The sequence below is a fragment of the Sinocyclocheilus rhinocerous genome, unplaced genomic scaffold (assembly GCF_001515625.1).
Source record: "Sinocyclocheilus rhinocerous isolate Xijiao unplaced genomic scaffold, SAMN03320098_v1.1 scaffold1427, whole genome shotgun sequence".
Classification (NCBI taxonomy): Eukaryota; Metazoa; Chordata; class Actinopteri; order Cypriniformes; family Cyprinidae; genus Sinocyclocheilus; species Sinocyclocheilus rhinocerous.
This window is the reverse complement of record NW_015632469.1, coordinates 1369739-1387160: the sequence shown is the minus strand read 5'-3', so window position 1 is coordinate 1387160 and position 17422 is coordinate 1369739. Positions and strand designations below refer to the sequence as shown.

The following is a 17422-nucleotide window of genomic DNA, read 5'->3' as shown; positions in this document are numbered from 1 at the left end:
GCATTAGTCTTGTGCTACAGCGCCACACTGGTCAAACTGTGTTATTGCAGGCCCTTACATTAGCTCATATGAGAGAAAACGACTATTCGACAACAAAAATATTTGTCTTTTTTTTTTATTTTATTTTTTTTTTGTCGACCTTGTTGATAATGTTGACTACTCGTTTCAGACCTATTTGAAAAGTATAATTAAAATGGTGTACACTCGCATGAGATAAATCAGACAAATCAGTCTTCTAGAAGAAGCTGTTTTATTCTCCTTGAGGGGCCACCATGTAGATGATGCATTAACCGAGTTACTACTCGCTTCTCAAGCATACACATTAATGTACATCTAAACAGAACAAGCAAACTAAATAACAACGGACACAATACTAAAGACACAATAGATCCACAGCTCAAATCAACCACATAGTCCAGAGTGACAGTATTGCACAGTATTGCTTATCTAGCAATCCAAACTAAATGAGTATCAGTGAAAAAAGAAAAAAAGCAATAATCCATTTACTTTAATTAGAAAAGAAAAGCCAGGACATTCTGCTAAACTTCTCCTTTTGTGTTTTATGGCAGGAAAAGTAAGTCAATTATGACAGAATTTTTGGGTAAATGATTCATTTAAAGAGAGAGTTCACGCAAAAATGAAAGTTGTGTCATCATTTACTCACCCTCATGTCATTCCAAACCTGTATTACTTAATTTCTTCTGTGGAACATAAAACAAGATATTATGAGAGATGGCTTATATTTTCCATACAGTTGAAGTCAGCAGTAACCAAAACTGTTACCAGCATTTTTCATATTACACATTTGTGGGTAAATTATCAGTTTAATGGACTGCTTTGTGTTGTCTGGGCAGTCTGTGATCCAGTCAGTGTTGTCAGTGAGTGATATGATGATAAGCAGCAGCAGTAATGGTGGTAGAGCAGGACATTACCGTAGTTCCCATCAGGATACCTCTCACAGGATGCGTAAATCTCAGTCGGGATTTGACCATAAAAAAATAAATTCTCCCTTCCTTTTCCAAACCACTGCTATATCACCTAGAGTTTGAACAGCAGAACAGACAAGAAAATCACACTGTCATGGCAAGTAATTTCAGGCAATCTTGAGGAAATTCACTTCTTATCAAAATGTTCATCACTTCATTTTTTCGGTTATTTAAGTGCATCATCTGGGTATTTAAAGTGCACTATTTCTTTTTGGAATTTTCAGTGTGAATGCACTACTCACTACAAAACGTCATAGAATAGTGCATAAGTACGCGATTTGGGACGCACCTAAAGTAACTGGCTATATTAAATTATTATATATGTTTAAATCTGTGGACCATTACACAATTCTGTACTTCCTTTTGTTTTGATGGCCTTGCAGTTATTCTAAAATGTGGAAAACTGTAATGAAGTATGAGTAGGTGTGTCCAAATTTTGACTGGTTTTTACATATTTGATAATATGTAAAATAGTGCCATTACAATGGAGGCTATTTATGTAGCTCACTGGTCCACTGCAGTCTGCCCACATGCATTGTACTGGAGAACGCTGGACTGTGAAGTCCTGCATTATGAAGCTGTCAAGTTTTATTTGAAAAATGTGGATACGGTTATATGGAGCAAAAAAAAAATGTATCTCAGAAAAGTCTTCGTTATGGACCCATGCAGCTCATTTATTGTGCGGAAAATAATCAAGTGTATCTGTGTGCTGTCATTCTGATGGTGCTGAGTCACAGTAGAAGACATTGTTATTCAGCTTAATAAATGAGCCGACAACAGTAAAAGCTTTGTCTGGCAGAATGACGTATCCCTTTGCTTCATCATTGTCTCGAAACAGACATGAGTGAGAACTAAGGCACCATTAAGGTTCAGCGTTTAAATGTGTGCGTTCCTTTGGTGTTTACAGTAAGCTTTTTCATTATATCTGTTGCTTTTATTTGTTTTATTAGACAATACAGATGTCATTTATTTAATTGCACTTCCAGATCAGACACATGACATCATGCAGTTCCCCTCAGCCTTTTTGCGACTCATTAAGTCAACATTACAATTATGAGCTAAATTAATTACACAACGTAATTATATGTCCTAAAATGACCAACCTAGACTCATTAGAAAAACCTACATTTTTGCAAAACTCCAAAAACATACCTATACATACAATTCACTGCAGTTTATGGCTGAAATTAATAATAGAGGTCGTAAAATGCTAACGACTTTTGTTCCTTTTCAGAGGAATTTTGATTACTGGGGCAGATTATCAATTAATAAACACTTATTTTTGTGTGATTCACAATATGACCCCAAAACACTTTTACTGTAGTATATGTTTTGTAAACTAATATATTTTGATATTTGCATCATATAACCAGCTCCATATTTATGGCTTTTCTGATATAGTAAACGTGCTCTGTAGCGCACCCGGTACAGCATTTGTATTGCAGAGTGATCAAAGATTAGCTGAAATGGCATGGTTGGGTTGCTTTAGCAAATGTGTATTTATCTCACATTTGCTTTTGTTAACAGTATTGTTTAGATTTAGGGTCAAGTTTAGTGTAGGTGGAACATTTTCAAATGCAAAAGAACCTTTTAACTAGAGATGCACCGATCGATCGACCAGGGATCGGAATCGGACGATTTTCCTCATGATCGGCCCGGATCGGTGATCGGTCGGTCAGTCTCACTTCTTTCCGATTCCGAGCCGATCCGTTTTGTTATCAGCGGCACAGGCAATAACGTCAGCCACGCATTCTCGCTCTCTTTTCGCCGACGACCCCTTCTCTCTCACACACGTCTCATTCACTCCGGTTAAATAGTGCTCAAAATGCCCATCTTGGCGAGTATCCAGTTAAACACAGTCAGTTTTGGAACGTTAAATTGTTGAGAGAGAACGCATGTTGTGTAACAGTATATTGGGTCCGTGGATAAACTCTTAAAGGGACCGCAGTCCAATATTACTGCTGCTGTCTGTCATGTTAATCAAAGAACAAAAGACAAAGAAAATAATACGTTTTATAACTTTAATGGTAAGCATTAATCTGTATTTAATTTTTACAATGAAGACTACAGAAATTAAATTTGATAAAAATTGACATTTGATTACTTTAATTTCTGTAGTATTGCTTACCTGAATAAAAACTTACTTAACCTGAAAAACTTAGTCTCATAGCTCTCTTTATTCTATTGCATTTATTTGTGCTGTTGTTAGCATTTTTTTTTTATTTGTTCTTATTTTATTACTGATTTTTTCCTTGTGCTTTTTTTATGAAAATAAAACTTTGGTAAACACTTATTTTTGTGTGATTCACAATATGACCCCAAAACACTTTTACTGTAGTATATGTTTTGTAAACTAATATATTTTGATATTTGCATCATATAACCAGCTCCATATTTATGGCTTTTCTGATATAGTAAACGTGCTCTGTAGCGCACCCGGTACAGCATTTGTATTGCAGAGTGATCAAAGATTAGCTGAAATGGCATGGTTGCTTTAGCAAATGTGTATTTATCTCACATTTGCTTTTGTTAACAGTATTGTTTAGATTTAGGGTCAAGTTTAGTGTAGGTGGAACATTTTCAAATGCAAAAGAACCTTTTAACTAGAGATGCACCGATCGATCGACCAGGGATCGGAATCGGACGATTTTCCTCATGATCGGCCCGGATCGGTGATCGGTCGGTCAGTCTCACTTCTTTCCGATTCCGAGCCGATCCGTTTTGTTATCAGCGGCACAGGCAATAACGTCAGCCACGCATTCTCGCTCTCTTTTCGTTTTTATTTGTTCTTATTTTATTACTGATTTTTTCCTTGTGCTTTTTTTATGAAAATAAAACTTTGGGTTGAAGAAAAGTAGATTTTTGTTTGTATATGCTGTCAATTATAGTTCTTAGAAAAAAAAATCGGAATCGGCAAAAATCGGTATCGGCAGATCACACTAACAAGAAATCGGAATCGGCCAAGAAAATTGCAATCGGTGCATCTCTACTTTTAACGCCGCTGATTTCATTGTGTTAAGTATTAGAACCAACATAATAAAATGTTGACAGAATCACGTTCATCTATTTGAATAACAGAATTACTGTTCAAAGGAGTTTCAAAACTTTCTGAAAATTTTGCAGAAATGTCACCACAGTGAGCTTGGGTTGAAAATGACACCTATTCCTTCACTAGTTAGCTCTATGTTAGTATTGCATTATGGGTAAACGTGGGCCTTTAGAACTACAGTCATGTCCGGAAGTATTCAGACACTGACTGAGTTTTTGTGCTTTTGCCTTTATACACAACTACAAAGCCAAGTAAGTATGCTTTACCTGTGCACGCCGTTATTGTTGTCTCGTCTTCCCTCAGTGGCGATCATTTACAGCAAGTCCTCAATGGCTGCAATGGCGATCCTGCGCGCAATTCTCAAAGCACCCACAAGATGGCAGCGTTTATCGGTGAATCCGATATTACAAAACCGATATCTGATTATGGTAAAATTCTTAAATATCGGGAAAATTATCGGTAAATCGATATATCGGTCGATCTCTACTCAAGACTTTTTGGTGGCAAAGAAATTGAATATTCTTCAATGGCCAAGTCAGTCGCCTGACCTCAATCCAGTAGAGCATGCTTTTCAGTTACTGAAGACAAGACTGAAGGCAGAAAGACCCACAAACAAGCAGCAACTCAAGGTGGTTGCAGTGAAGACCTGGCAAAGCATCTCCAGGGAGGAAGCTCAGAATTTGAATGATTTCCATGGGCTCCAGACTACAGGCAGTCATTGACTGCAAAGGATTGTCATCCAAGTATTAAAACTGTGCTTATATTTACAATTATAAATTCCAAATACTATTGAGCCCCTAAAAAAATGGAGGTACTTTGCTTAAAATGGCTGTAACTCCTAAATGGTAAATGTCATATTTTTATGAAACCTCTTAAAATAAAGCTAAAAGTCTGCACTTCAATCACATCTTGATTGTTTTATTTCAAATCCATTGTAGTGGTGTATAAAGGCAAAAGCACAAAAACTCAAGACAATGTCCAAATACTTCCGGACCTGACTGTACAGAACTGCTTTGCTGGAAAACGTTGCTTAGCTGATGAATTTCGAGCTCTGCTATAGTCATCAGTGCATGAATGTGTAAAATGCACATATGATCTACTTCAACGCTACACCTTGGAAAGCACAGGTGTGATTTCATTGGTCCACAGCTGCTTTTGGACTAAAATAAGGGCCTGGCTGTAACCAAAACGCTACAGATGGGAGGAAAATGTTAAGTGGTGCCAGCAAATGAAAATAACGTATAGCTGCGAGTGAACGTTACGGGGCATTCAGGACCGGAGTATAAACGGAGGGAAAATGTTCCACTATGTCAGTATGTCTATGTAGAGCAGGCCACGCATACAGATAGGGGGCGAGCATTTGTTGAACTCATTATAATCAGCAACTGCTGGTGTTTTACTGCAAAATCATATTTAGTTTTGCTTTTTCACTGTCCAGTCAATTATTCGAGTCCTGCTCTGCATCCAGTTCTACTCAGAAATGTTACACTGCAAAACTAAAATGAGTTGCTATTACACACCGATATTAAACTTTTCAATGTTATTGTTCTCCAGATGGAGCTTCTGGATAAATTCCCTGTGGAAGGTGGACAGAAGGATCCAAAACGCAGAATCATTCCCTTTTTACCAGGTAAACGTCATTCCAGAATGCCCCTTTCTATACACATATTAAAGTCAACTCATAGTCAACAGAAATCCAGTTAAATTATTTTGGCACAAACCAATCCAGCAGCAGAATCGAGTGCCTATGAAGCACCATGAGCAAAGATTTCAAGTCACATACTGAGCGACTGGCATTTAGATGATTGGAAATGCTATCAAATAGCTTTCTCCGGATATTGTAGACCTCCAATGGTTTGACTTTATGACATGTATATACAGACTTAGCTTCGCATCATTTACAGCAAGTCCAGAATGTTACAGTTGATTCGTTTAGACTGAACACCTGGCTGAAATTAAGCAGCCTGGAAGGTTTGTTTGCTTGTGGATCAGACGGTCTACAAGCACCTGAATGTTGTCTTACATACCAGCGCTTTACAACCGTTTAACCAGTGTCTCAACTTGCTGACACAGCACTTTGTCTACAATCTAGACCGAAACCCCTGTAATTAGCCGAGCATTAAATTCCAATTTAACGATAATTGCTTCAGTTGAGATATTCGTTTAGATTAAAAAAAATAATGCATAACACTTTTGCAGTTAATGCGGGGAAGTCGTGGCCTAATGGTTAGAGAGACGGACTCGTAACCCAAAGGTTGCGGGTTCGAGTCTCGTACCGGCAGAGATTGTAGGTGGGGGGAGTGAATGTACAGCGCTCTCTCCCACCTTCAATACCACGACTGAGGTGCCCTTGAGCAAAGCACCGAACCCCCAACTGCTCCCCGCAGCATAAATGGTTGCCCACTGCTCCGGGTGTGTGTTCACGGTGTGTGTGTGTTCACTGCTGTGTGTGTGCACTTTGGATGGGATAAATGCAGAGCACTAATTCCAAGTATGGGTCACCATACTTGGCCACATGTCACGTCACTGTCACTTAATTGCATTTCTTAGTGGTGTCATACACAGGGTCCACATGAACCACATGTTAATGCCAGGTGTGAACGGTTATCTGTCTTTCCTGATCACTTGATGTGGCAGTTAATACAGCGTGAACAGGGTTTGTTGTAAATACAGGGCATTAACCCTACACATTTACACGTATGCACCACATCACACACACCGAGGTGTTTTTCAACCTCATTTTTCTGAATGTGCTGTTGCTGAACATGACCCGGGGCTTTGGGTGGGATAGTCTTGTGGTTTTCCCACATGTTTCACTTTATATTTTTACTTCTTTCAGCTAAAATGGACCACAGTATATGGTTTTAGTTCAGCAGGATATGAGTCATAAAACTTAAGAGGCTCATTTGTGTTCATTTCTTGGTATTGTTTTATGGGCCACAGACTTTGTTTGGGCAAGTTTCATGCTTGTGGTCTTCCAGCATCTGATAAAATGGTTATAAAGCATGAAGGGACATTCCCAAAAGTTTCCCTACATTGCCTTTCAAAACCCTTTAAAGAGTGCTGATGAATTTGAGAATGAAGATTCTGGCGAATGCAGGGTGTCGTCTTTATTTCCTTACAGGAAAGATTCTCTTCAGAAGAAGCCACATCAGAGACGTGGCCATGAAACGCCTGAAACCCATAAACGAGTACTGTAGGGTAAGTTAGAAAACAAACAGTACACACAACAACCATCTCACCTGTCGCTAGCATCAATTTTACACAGCAAAATGAACACTGTTCAATATTTTTATTTACAATATTTCAAAACACAGCCCATGCTGTAGAAGTCACCCTAAATAAACATCTGTTCATCCTTTACTCGTGTCACCCCCGGCGCTTATGACTGTTTTTGTTACGTTAAACACAAAAGGAGAACTTTAGCAGAATGTCCAAGCTGCTCTTTTCCAGTAGAAAAGGACACAAAGCACCATAAATGTGGTTCAGTAGTCTGCTGTAGCTCTCAAATCTCATGTAAGTGCAATATATGGAGGTGTTGTATAAGATTTGACATCAAACAGCATAAATATTCACGTCTCGTAACTAAACTTTGAATATGTGAAAGTGAAGATTATATTTGAGAGCTTATCTACAGTGAATGGGGAGATTTTTAGTGAATAATAAGAGAAAAGAGGAAAAACGTAAGAGTTCTTGGATAAATTGTCTTTGACGTCCATTATATATTGATCTACATCACCGTTCAAAAGTTTGGGGTCAGTACAATTTGTTTTTTTTAAATGCTTATGTTCACCAAGGCTGCCAGCAATATTATGAAATATTATTACAATTTAAAATACATGTTTTCTATTTTAATACATTTTTAAAAGTGCAGTATGTAATATTGGACAGCTAGTGGGTACTGCAGTCCAAATTCAAATTATTAGAGAGCGTTGTTTCTCCGACCTTCCCGGGCTTGACGCTCAAACGGGTTGCCAGATTGAGGAAACGCAACAGGAACGAGAGCAATTGACAATGTAAGCTGATGAGTTGATTTATCCATGTTTTAATAAGCCTCTGGACTTTTTCGATGGATGCCGAGGCTTTTTAGGTCGGGTAGAATCTGTCATTTCTGACCCAGGTCATTTGCTGGCTTCAATGGCTACAGTATGCTGTGTTTTCCACCAACTGGCAACCTGGCCTGTCAAATACTATTGGATAAACTGGCAGTGGGCAGAGTGACACAGACCAAAACAAAAACAGACATTCCGACACGGAACGCACATTTCAAAGCAGAATAACTGTTGTTTTTCAGAGAAACGAGTTATGTGAACTTTGTTTGTTTCCTAAATACATGTTGTATTTTTATGCTTTAGTACAGTCGAATTTATTTCTGTGATCAAAGCTGAATTTTCAGCGTCATTAGTCCAGTCTTCTGTGTCACATGATCCTTCCGAAATCATTCTAATATGCTGATTTGCTGCTTAAGAAACATTTATATTATTGATTTTTATTATCAAAGTTTAAAAAAATGTGTGCTGCTTAATGAAATGTGGAAGCCTCAATACAGTGTCATGTTTCAGAATTCATCGATGAACAAAACATTAGCAAGAAAAGCATTTTTTTTCTGAAATAGAAATATTTTGTAACATTTAAAAAGTCCTTACTGTCCTTTTTGATATATCGAATGCAACCTTGCTGAATAAAAGTATCAATATCTTAACAAAAAAATTCCAAACTTTGAAATGGTAATGTACATCTTAGCATTCTGCAAACTCACCTTTTATAAGAACTTCATAGAGATTTTCAGAGTTGTAAGCAGGAAGCAGAAGTAGGTTAACTTCAGAGAGATCATGTATAAATTCTACTGCTTCAAGCCAGTTTTTCTATGGTGGTCTGCGCTGTGAATTGAATTTGCTTAACATAAAAGACTGTTCCGTCTTATGTAACTGTCAGGCTTTTGGTGGAAGGGTTAAGAGGGGAAAAAAGCCAAGAATCTGCATTTGGCAGTGTAATGTCTGCTTTAGGGCTGGGGTTTGGAGCTGCGCTGAGTTAGCCTTCGTCAGCACATCATGGCTTTTTGTTGACTTTTCAAAGGGCTGTTTCTAAAGGAAACTGCTTTTCAAAATGTTTCTTCAAGTGTTTTTTTTTTTTGAGGGTGCCTATGTGAGCGGTCACGATCTGTGAAGGAGGATTTCAACTCTTTTGACTCTAGCATTCTCCAAAAACAAGGTCTAAAAGTCATAATTCAGTTCCAGTAATTCAAAGCCCTCCTCACTTCCCAGACACCTACTGTAAACAAGCTGTGTCGTTATCAGCTGATGAATCTGTGCTGTCGCGTGTTGCTTAGAAGAAATGATGCCTACACTGAATGTGCAAACACCTCCTTGAGAATGCTTGTTTTAAATAACATCATTTCATTGTTTCACAGTGTTTCCTGTTTAGTGCTACTAAATATACAGAATGACAGCAAAAACATAAATGTATATGTAAACTATATAAACGTATAGTTCAACCACTGCAGTGTGATACTTTTGGACACCAAATAACTGATTCCAGTGGCTTGTTTTGATCAGTTTCTTTCAGTATAGCCTTTATAATTCAAACTGAAGGAACAAATGTGCAAATTTCTCTTGAGTTGCATTCAAAATTGCATACTGAGTAGTATGGATGCTTGTTTCCACCATTGGATAAAACCAAAAAAGATAATTGCGACTTTAACTCACAAGTCAGACTTTTTTTCTCAGAATTGCATGATAAATACTTGCAATCGCGTGTTACAATGTTAGAATGATGTGGTTATATACTTGGAATCGCGTGTTACAATGTTAGAATTGTGTGGTTATATACTTGGAATCGCGTGTTACAATGTCAGAATTGTGTGGTTATATACTTGGAATTGCATGTTACAAAACAAACAAACATCATATAATTTTGACATTATAACTCACAATTGCAAGTTTATATCTCACAATTCTGAGAAAAGAGAAAAAAGTCAGAGATAATAAGTTGCAATTACCTTTTATATTTTTTATTTTTATCCCATGGCTGAAATTGGCTTCCATAGAGTAGATGCAATATTTGAATAAGAATTTGAATGCTATGAATTCAGACATACTAGTCTTTTCACACATTGCTTTTCGTCTGTATATATTTAAAAAGTAGGCATATTTGGATGCAGACTTTATCTTTTCGGTCCAGTTGCTAAACGATTATTAAGCTAAGTTGCCAGATAATATCAAAATTCTGTATAGTAAAATAGATATTATTGCTTTTCAAAATAAAAAGCACTATAACAGGGTGACACAATATAATATTCAATGTATCATTCACACAGACGCATCCATGAGGTCCAAAGAGGACTAGAATCTGCAGGGCGATTTTTCATGATGCTCAAGCCATTGATTTTCACTGAGCGAGCGTTGCTGATTTATGGCGGGTCGTTGATGATGTCATGCAGACAGTGGAGGTCATGTGATCCACCTCCTGATACAGTTACAGACGGCAGTCATGTGCATTAACAACAGTGAGTTAATAAGCATCAGCTGACCTGTTTACTCTTTAAATGCTGGAGCAGATCTATATTAATTGAGGTGAAAGGTCAGAAATGCCATTAAGATATTTGTTTTGTTGGGTAAATGGAAGCCAGTAGTACTCCAGAGGTTGTTTTGGCTTGAAAACGAGGCATATTAGCAATTGCTTTTTTGAAAATCTGAAAATTTTTGAAAATTGTATTTTTTTTTTGTTTGTCTTTGTAAGAGTGAACATGTTATACACAAATACAATGTGCTGAACCGGTCCTTCAGACTTTACACATCTCTCATGTTGGTCAGACTGCCAAACAAAAAAAAAAAGTTAAAAAATATTTATTTTAAATAATTTAGTTGGTTTTGCATGAAAATAACCATTTAGCCCTGTAAAGCCTGACATATGAAAAAAATCCATAATCAAATTAAATGGACCAGTTTATTGAACAAACACACATATATACGTACGTACATAAATAATTTGAATGGTTTTTTTTTTTTTTTTTGTTCTTGAGTATAAATGTGATTTTTTTTTTAGATAAATTTGGCTTCATGGCTCATACAGTATGATACAGAAAAATATGGAGCTCATACTCCATATGACTCGTGACTCGATATCTCCCAATAATATGTATACTACACTAAACTTACAGTAATATAGAAAGATGATATTTAAATGCTTAGTTTTATGATCAAATATCTGTTTTTATTGTGGGGGCAAAATATATAATGCAGTACAATATAATGCAATGATGATTGAGAGATGAACAAATAAACGTTCCTCGAAAGAAAAATGAATTATGAATAATCAAGTAAATTGTCGGAAAAAAGTTATTCTTACCTTATTATCGTACATATTCACGGTTAATTAAGAGTTTTCCCTCGATAAATTCTTTATTTATAGTAAGATAGTTGTTGTAATAGTTATGTTTAGGTATTGGGTTGGGTTAAGGGATCTAGAATATAATCATGCATTAATATCTGCTTTATAAGTACTAATAAACAGTCACTATGCTAGTAATGCAGTGAACAGTGTTGCCTAATCTAAAATGTTACCCATTTATTTTCTGACGTGTACCACAACCTCAAGAATTACTCTAAAAGGTGTTTAACTTTTTTGCTTAAAAGTATGAACCATCAATCAGACGGCAAGTCTTTCAAAGTGTTGATAATTTATAGACTTGTATCAAATATAATAGGATTAAACTTCAAAGATACAACTGGATGCCACTCGCAGAATGTGGTGTTATTTAAATAGTACAGTATATAATGTATTAGTGAAACAATAACCTGTTCTTTTATGAACGTGTGCATGCCCTTCTGTGGCGATATAGACGAGCATTCATCTGTCTCTCCCACGTACACGCACATAAAACAATCAAGGTAATGCACTACCCAATAGAGTGCATTTACTATAATTGGCCTCCATATAGCAGTGTCTTCAGGGAATGCTAATAAACGCGAGGAGAGGTCAGGCACTGAACCCTGGGGAGGCATCAATCCGTGGTATCCATGGAAACCGACACGAATAAGATCCATATCCATCCAATCTTCATGCAAACAAAAGCTGAGAGTTAGCCCAGATATCAGCCTCGTCCCGTATCGTTTTTGCCATTCAAAACACCCTTTTCATTGAGAAAATTGAGCGGTGGGCAAATGTGCGATTGCAAGAGTAATTGGTGAGTCAATTGTGAAAAATTGGCTCTGTTTAAAAGCCGGGTTAGAAAAGGGCAGCTTGAGCAGATGCGTTCGAGTGTGAGAATTTTAAAATTCCAGTCAGGTCAGCCGTCATAACTCAGAAGGGACGTCCGTCTGAAGGACACCGAAGCAGCACTCAGCCTTATTACATTAAAGCTCCTCTGCCAAAATATACAACGGCAAAAAGCATCTTCTGCTTCAGCCAGGAGGCACATGCAGCTTTATTAGATGTGGGACTGGATCTGAAGTGCAGTTGATAAAGCAGAAACGGCTTGCCATCAATGCTGAGTAAAACACACAGCCTCATGTCATGCCCTGATATGAAAAGCACAGCATTGAGATTCACAGCATGACGTCTGTGATTATGCATTTGTTAAAGAGAATAAAAACAAAAGAAATGCATGACTTCCGGTTGCTGTTTAGTGTAAATGTGTCTTTTTATGTGATTTTTGCATGCTATGCTATAGTATAAAGAAAGCATTTAGGTAGTAAAAGTATGTTTTGTTTTTTTTTATATTTGTGTAGAAGATTATAATCTAAACAACTACTTATGGTTTGCTTCATAATTTTTTTCAGAAATTGAATGACTGACTTATCAACAGCTTACACTTCTGAATGTGTCACATTAGCGAGTAATTGTGTATATTTTCCCCTCAGGCCCTGATTCAGCTGCCAGTGTATATTTCTCAATGCGAGGAGGTTCGTGTGTTCTTTGAGACGCGTCCTGAAGACCTGAACCCACCAAAAGAGTACGTTTACACTCCGTGCAATACACACACACACACACACACACACACACACGTATTCAAAATCAAAGTGACAATTAAGAGAACTTAATGAGCCTTAATTTATATTGAGGGGTTGATTAATAAATGAAATAAATCAGAATAAATAGCCGCTAGCCTTTACAGCTCACCAAATCAACAATTAGGATTTTTGAAAAAATTAAATAAATGAATAATCTTGTCTTGTATAAACACCAATTTATACTGTGTGATTAAAATAATAATAATAATTAAATGCAATATTATAATAACAACACATTTGCTTGAAATAAATTAAATATTAAAAAAACATTGAACTTATTTTTTCAGCTAGTTGCCAAAAAATTATCATTTTCGTTTGAAGTACTAAAACAAAAAAACAAAACAAGAACAAAAAAACCCCTATATAGACATATACAAGAAAAAAAGTAAAGAATAAAAAATAAAAATGACACTTACTAAAACTTTAACTAAAATTAAAAGGAAAAAAATAACAAATTCAAAATATTAATAAATAATGAATACATGATACTGAAATAACACATAATAGTAGTGTGTCATGGTTCTAAAACTGTCTTTACATTGAGAAAAAAAATAAACATGAATGTCTAACTTGCATATCTTCATTTACAGGGAACCCAGTGGAAAAAAGAAATCGGGTAAGGAGATGATCTTTGTGAGAAAGTGCCATGCACACAGAAAAAAAGGGGTTTAAAATTGTACCTTTTGGGGTACAACAGCTTGTCCCTGGAGCAGTACCTTTAAAAGGACATATTTGTACCTTTTTTACCCCTAGTAGGTAGATATTAATACCTTAGAGTAGTAATACGTGCCCTTAAGGTACTAATATGTACCTATTAGGGGTAAAAAAGGTACCATCTATATAAATCCACATTTTCTCATTACAGACTTTAAGACAAAGTTATATATAGAAATGAGCTGACAATCATATGTTATTTATCTGTAGCTATGCCGGCAATAGCGCCTCCTCCAATGATGCGTCCAGCATTTGTCCCGCACGTCTTACAGAGACCAGGTAATCAGATTCAGTCCTATATTTTCTTTCAAACTTTTGTTCATTTACGTATTAATAGTTATATGTGACCCTGGACCACAAAACCCGTCTTAAGTCGCTGGGGTATATTTGTAGCAATAGCCAACAATACATTGTATGGCTCAAAATTATTGTTTTTTCTTTTATGCCAAAAATCATTAGGATATTAAGTAAAGATCATGTTCCATGAAGATATTTTGTAAATTTCCTACCATAAATATATCACAACTTAATTTTTGATTAGTAATATGCATCACTAAGAACTTCATTTGGACAACTTTAAAGATGATTTTCTCAATATTTAAATTTTTTTTTGCACCCTCAGATTCCAGATTTTAAAATAGTTGTATCTCAGCCAAATATTGTCCTATCCTAACAAACCATACATCCATGGAAAGCTTATTTATTCAGCTTTCAGCTGATGTATAAATCTCAATTTCGGAAAAAATGACCCTTATGCCTGGTTTTGTGCTCCAGGGTCACAGATGTTCTTTTAAGAGTACTGCTCCAGGGACAAGCTGTTGTACCCCAAAAGGTACAATTCTGGCCCCTTATTTTTCTGTGTGTGCCTAAGTTGGATTTGAGAGAGTAATTGACTGGTTAGTGTGCCCTCTGCTGACCGTGCACTTCATAAATGCTTCATTTGAGCTACACAACATGCAGCTTGCACCCTTTACTGTGGATGCTTTCATTCCTTTGTGACCTGAACCTTTCCCACCTTCGCCCTCACTCCTGCTCTCATTCATGTTCCCTCATCAGGCATTGTGGAGCGAGCGACTTCTTTCCTAAAGAGAGGTAGTAACAGATACTTGCTTAGCCATGCTCTGTGTGTGTGAGCCCTTGAAGTGCGGCGTTTCTTAGGTGGGCAAGGGCTAAGCTTTGTGCTCCGTTCCTGTGTGATGTGCATGGCGGTGTGGTGGTGGTTTACTGGAGGACCTTTTAGCTGATCGTTTAGCAACTAGTATGTATGGGACTAGTTATAGTGTTCCTGTAGAGCAGCAGCGCTTTAGCAATAAAGCAGCAGTTAATGCTTACTTTTTCTTCACAAGGTAAAAGGGAGCAGCACCTACACCAATTGGACACACATGCATTCAAAAACTAATTTGCATAATTTGACATGCTTTGTGAGATGCAAAGTAGTGATTCTATTTAGTATTGCAATGTTAAAAAAAAAATTGTAGCGCATGACTGGTGTTTTCTGTGCTCTTATGAATTAATTGTGCTCTCTTCAACCTTGTGATTAAAATGTTCGTCAGGGCTCGGAGATTTTTATAATAATTTCTGTGATTTATTTAGTCATTAAAAATTGTAAATGCTTTAGACGATGTGCAGCTTTTGTGTTGAATTCAATAGAAATTACTTTATCTGTGAATGGTTTCAAAATAATAAGGAATTTTGTCTATAGTAAACAGGATGCTTTAGATTGCATTTTCATTTACTCACCTTTATGTTGTTCCTTCTTTCTTTCTTCTATTCTACAGAAAATGCGAAATTTCAAACAGTGGTCATGCATATGAAGTTATTATACTGGGACTAGTAGTTATCTACTAAGTCTATCTACTTCATCTTTGGACCACAAATGAAGATGATTTTTCTTTTTTATGAAACCTGTGAGATTTCTGGCCTTTCATTGAAGTTTACACAACTAAAACTTCACTGATTCAAAAAGTTAACAAAAAATGTCTTCCGAAGAGACACGGTCATTTTACACGTTGAACCGATTTAATAAAAAATGTATTCTCGTATAAACATATGACCTATGCATATACACAGTGCTCATAAAATATGGTAAACAGAAGCTCAAACATGCAAGTACTCACATTTGAGCTCTTCCGAATATTAATTTTGTGATGTTTTTATGAACTTTTTGAATAGTCAAAGTGTTGGTCGCGTGGACTTTCAACGGAGGGACGGAAGTGTCTCTGGTGTCATCAAAAATATCTTCATTTGTGTTTTGAGGATGAACCGTGAGGATGAGGTCTTTTGGGTTTGTGACAAATTGATATTTCACCCAAAAAGGAAATGCTCTTATCATTTAAAGTTGTAAACATACACACATTAAAATGTGCATATAAGATGTTTTTGAGAGAACTTAATGAAATCATTCACAGAAATGGGCAAATCAGTATCTGCTTCAATGATTTTGTTCGAATCACCAAATTAATCTTCATGCACTGCACTGGTGTTCTTCGTACCGTGAATTATATTGTTTTGGGCTCTAGTAAATTATATTGTTTTGGGCTCTAGTGTTGCTGATTTGGTGTGAGCTTGTTTTCTTGCAAGACTCTCTGCACTAAACCCTCGGGCTTTCCAGCTTTGATCTTTTCCGATCACGTTTGCTTCTTTCTTGTCTCGTGGTGGTGCTGGGACACCTGCAGGAGGAGACTCGTGCTCAGCGGACCCGCTGCTGCTGGAGCAGTACGTGGCGGTCACCGACTACGAGCAGCAGGAGAGCTCTGAGATCAGTCTGTACGTGGGGCAGGTGGTGGAGGTCATCGAGAAGAACGAGTCTGGTAGGGCCTTCGCTATTATTGTCTGTCATGCAATTCATTCATCCAAACCTGTTAAGTCAGCGGCGTATATAAAGTCAGAATTGCAGGATATAAACGAAAATAAGACTTTTTTCTCGCAATTGTGTTTATATCTCACAATTCTGACTCTTTCTCGCAATTGTTTATATCTCGCAATTCTGAATTTTTTCTCACATTTGTGAGTTTGTATCTTCCGATCACGTTTGCTTCTTTCTTGTCTCGTGGTGGTGCTGGGACACCTGCAGGAGGAGACTCGTGCTCAGCGGACCTGCTGCTGCTGGAGCAGTACGTGGCGGTCACCGACTACGAGCAGCAGGAGAGCTCTGAGATCAGTCTGTACGTGGGGCAGGTGGTGGAGGTCATCGAGAAGAACGAGTCTGGTAGGGCCTTCGCTATTATTGTCTGTCATGCAATTCATTCATCCAAACCTGTTAAGTCAGCGGCGTATATAAAGTCAGAATTGCAGGATATAAACGAAAATAAGACTTTTTTTCTCGCAATTGTGTTTATATCTCACAATTCAGACTCTTTCTCGCAATTGTTTATATCTCGCAATTCTGAATTTTCTCTCACATTTGTGAGTTTGTATCCCACAATTCTGACTTTTTTTTCTTAGAATTGTGAGATTTAAACTTATGAATTGTGAGTTATAGAGTCCAATTCTGAGGGGGAAAAAGACCGATTTTCTTACAATTGGGAGTTGATATCTTATAATTCTGACTTGACTCACAATTGCATGTTATAAAGTCAGAGTTGTGAGATATAAACTCACAGTTCTGAGGAAAAACAGAATTGTGAGGGAAAAAGGTGCAATTACCCTTTTTTTTTTTTTTT

General features: G+C 37.0%; 1 protein-coding gene across 1 annotated transcript in view; it reads left to right on the top strand.

Annotated features, from left to right (window-relative positions):
* Nucleotides 1–17422, top strand: part of sh3pxd2b (SH3 and PX domains 2B) — a 37847-nt gene that overhangs the window by 11673 nt on the left and 8752 nt on the right. The window contains exons 3-8 of the mRNA XM_016555410.1: nt 5590–5665; nt 7160–7236; nt 12897–12988; nt 13637–13662; nt 14817–14852; nt 16834–16968. Coding sequence (XP_016410896.1) covers nt 5590–5665; nt 7160–7236; nt 12897–12988; nt 13637–13662; nt 14817–14852; nt 16834–16968 — 442 coding nt within the window. The remainder of the gene's footprint in view (nt 1–5589; nt 5666–7159; nt 7237–12896; nt 12989–13636; nt 13663–14816; nt 14853–16833; nt 16969–17422) is intronic.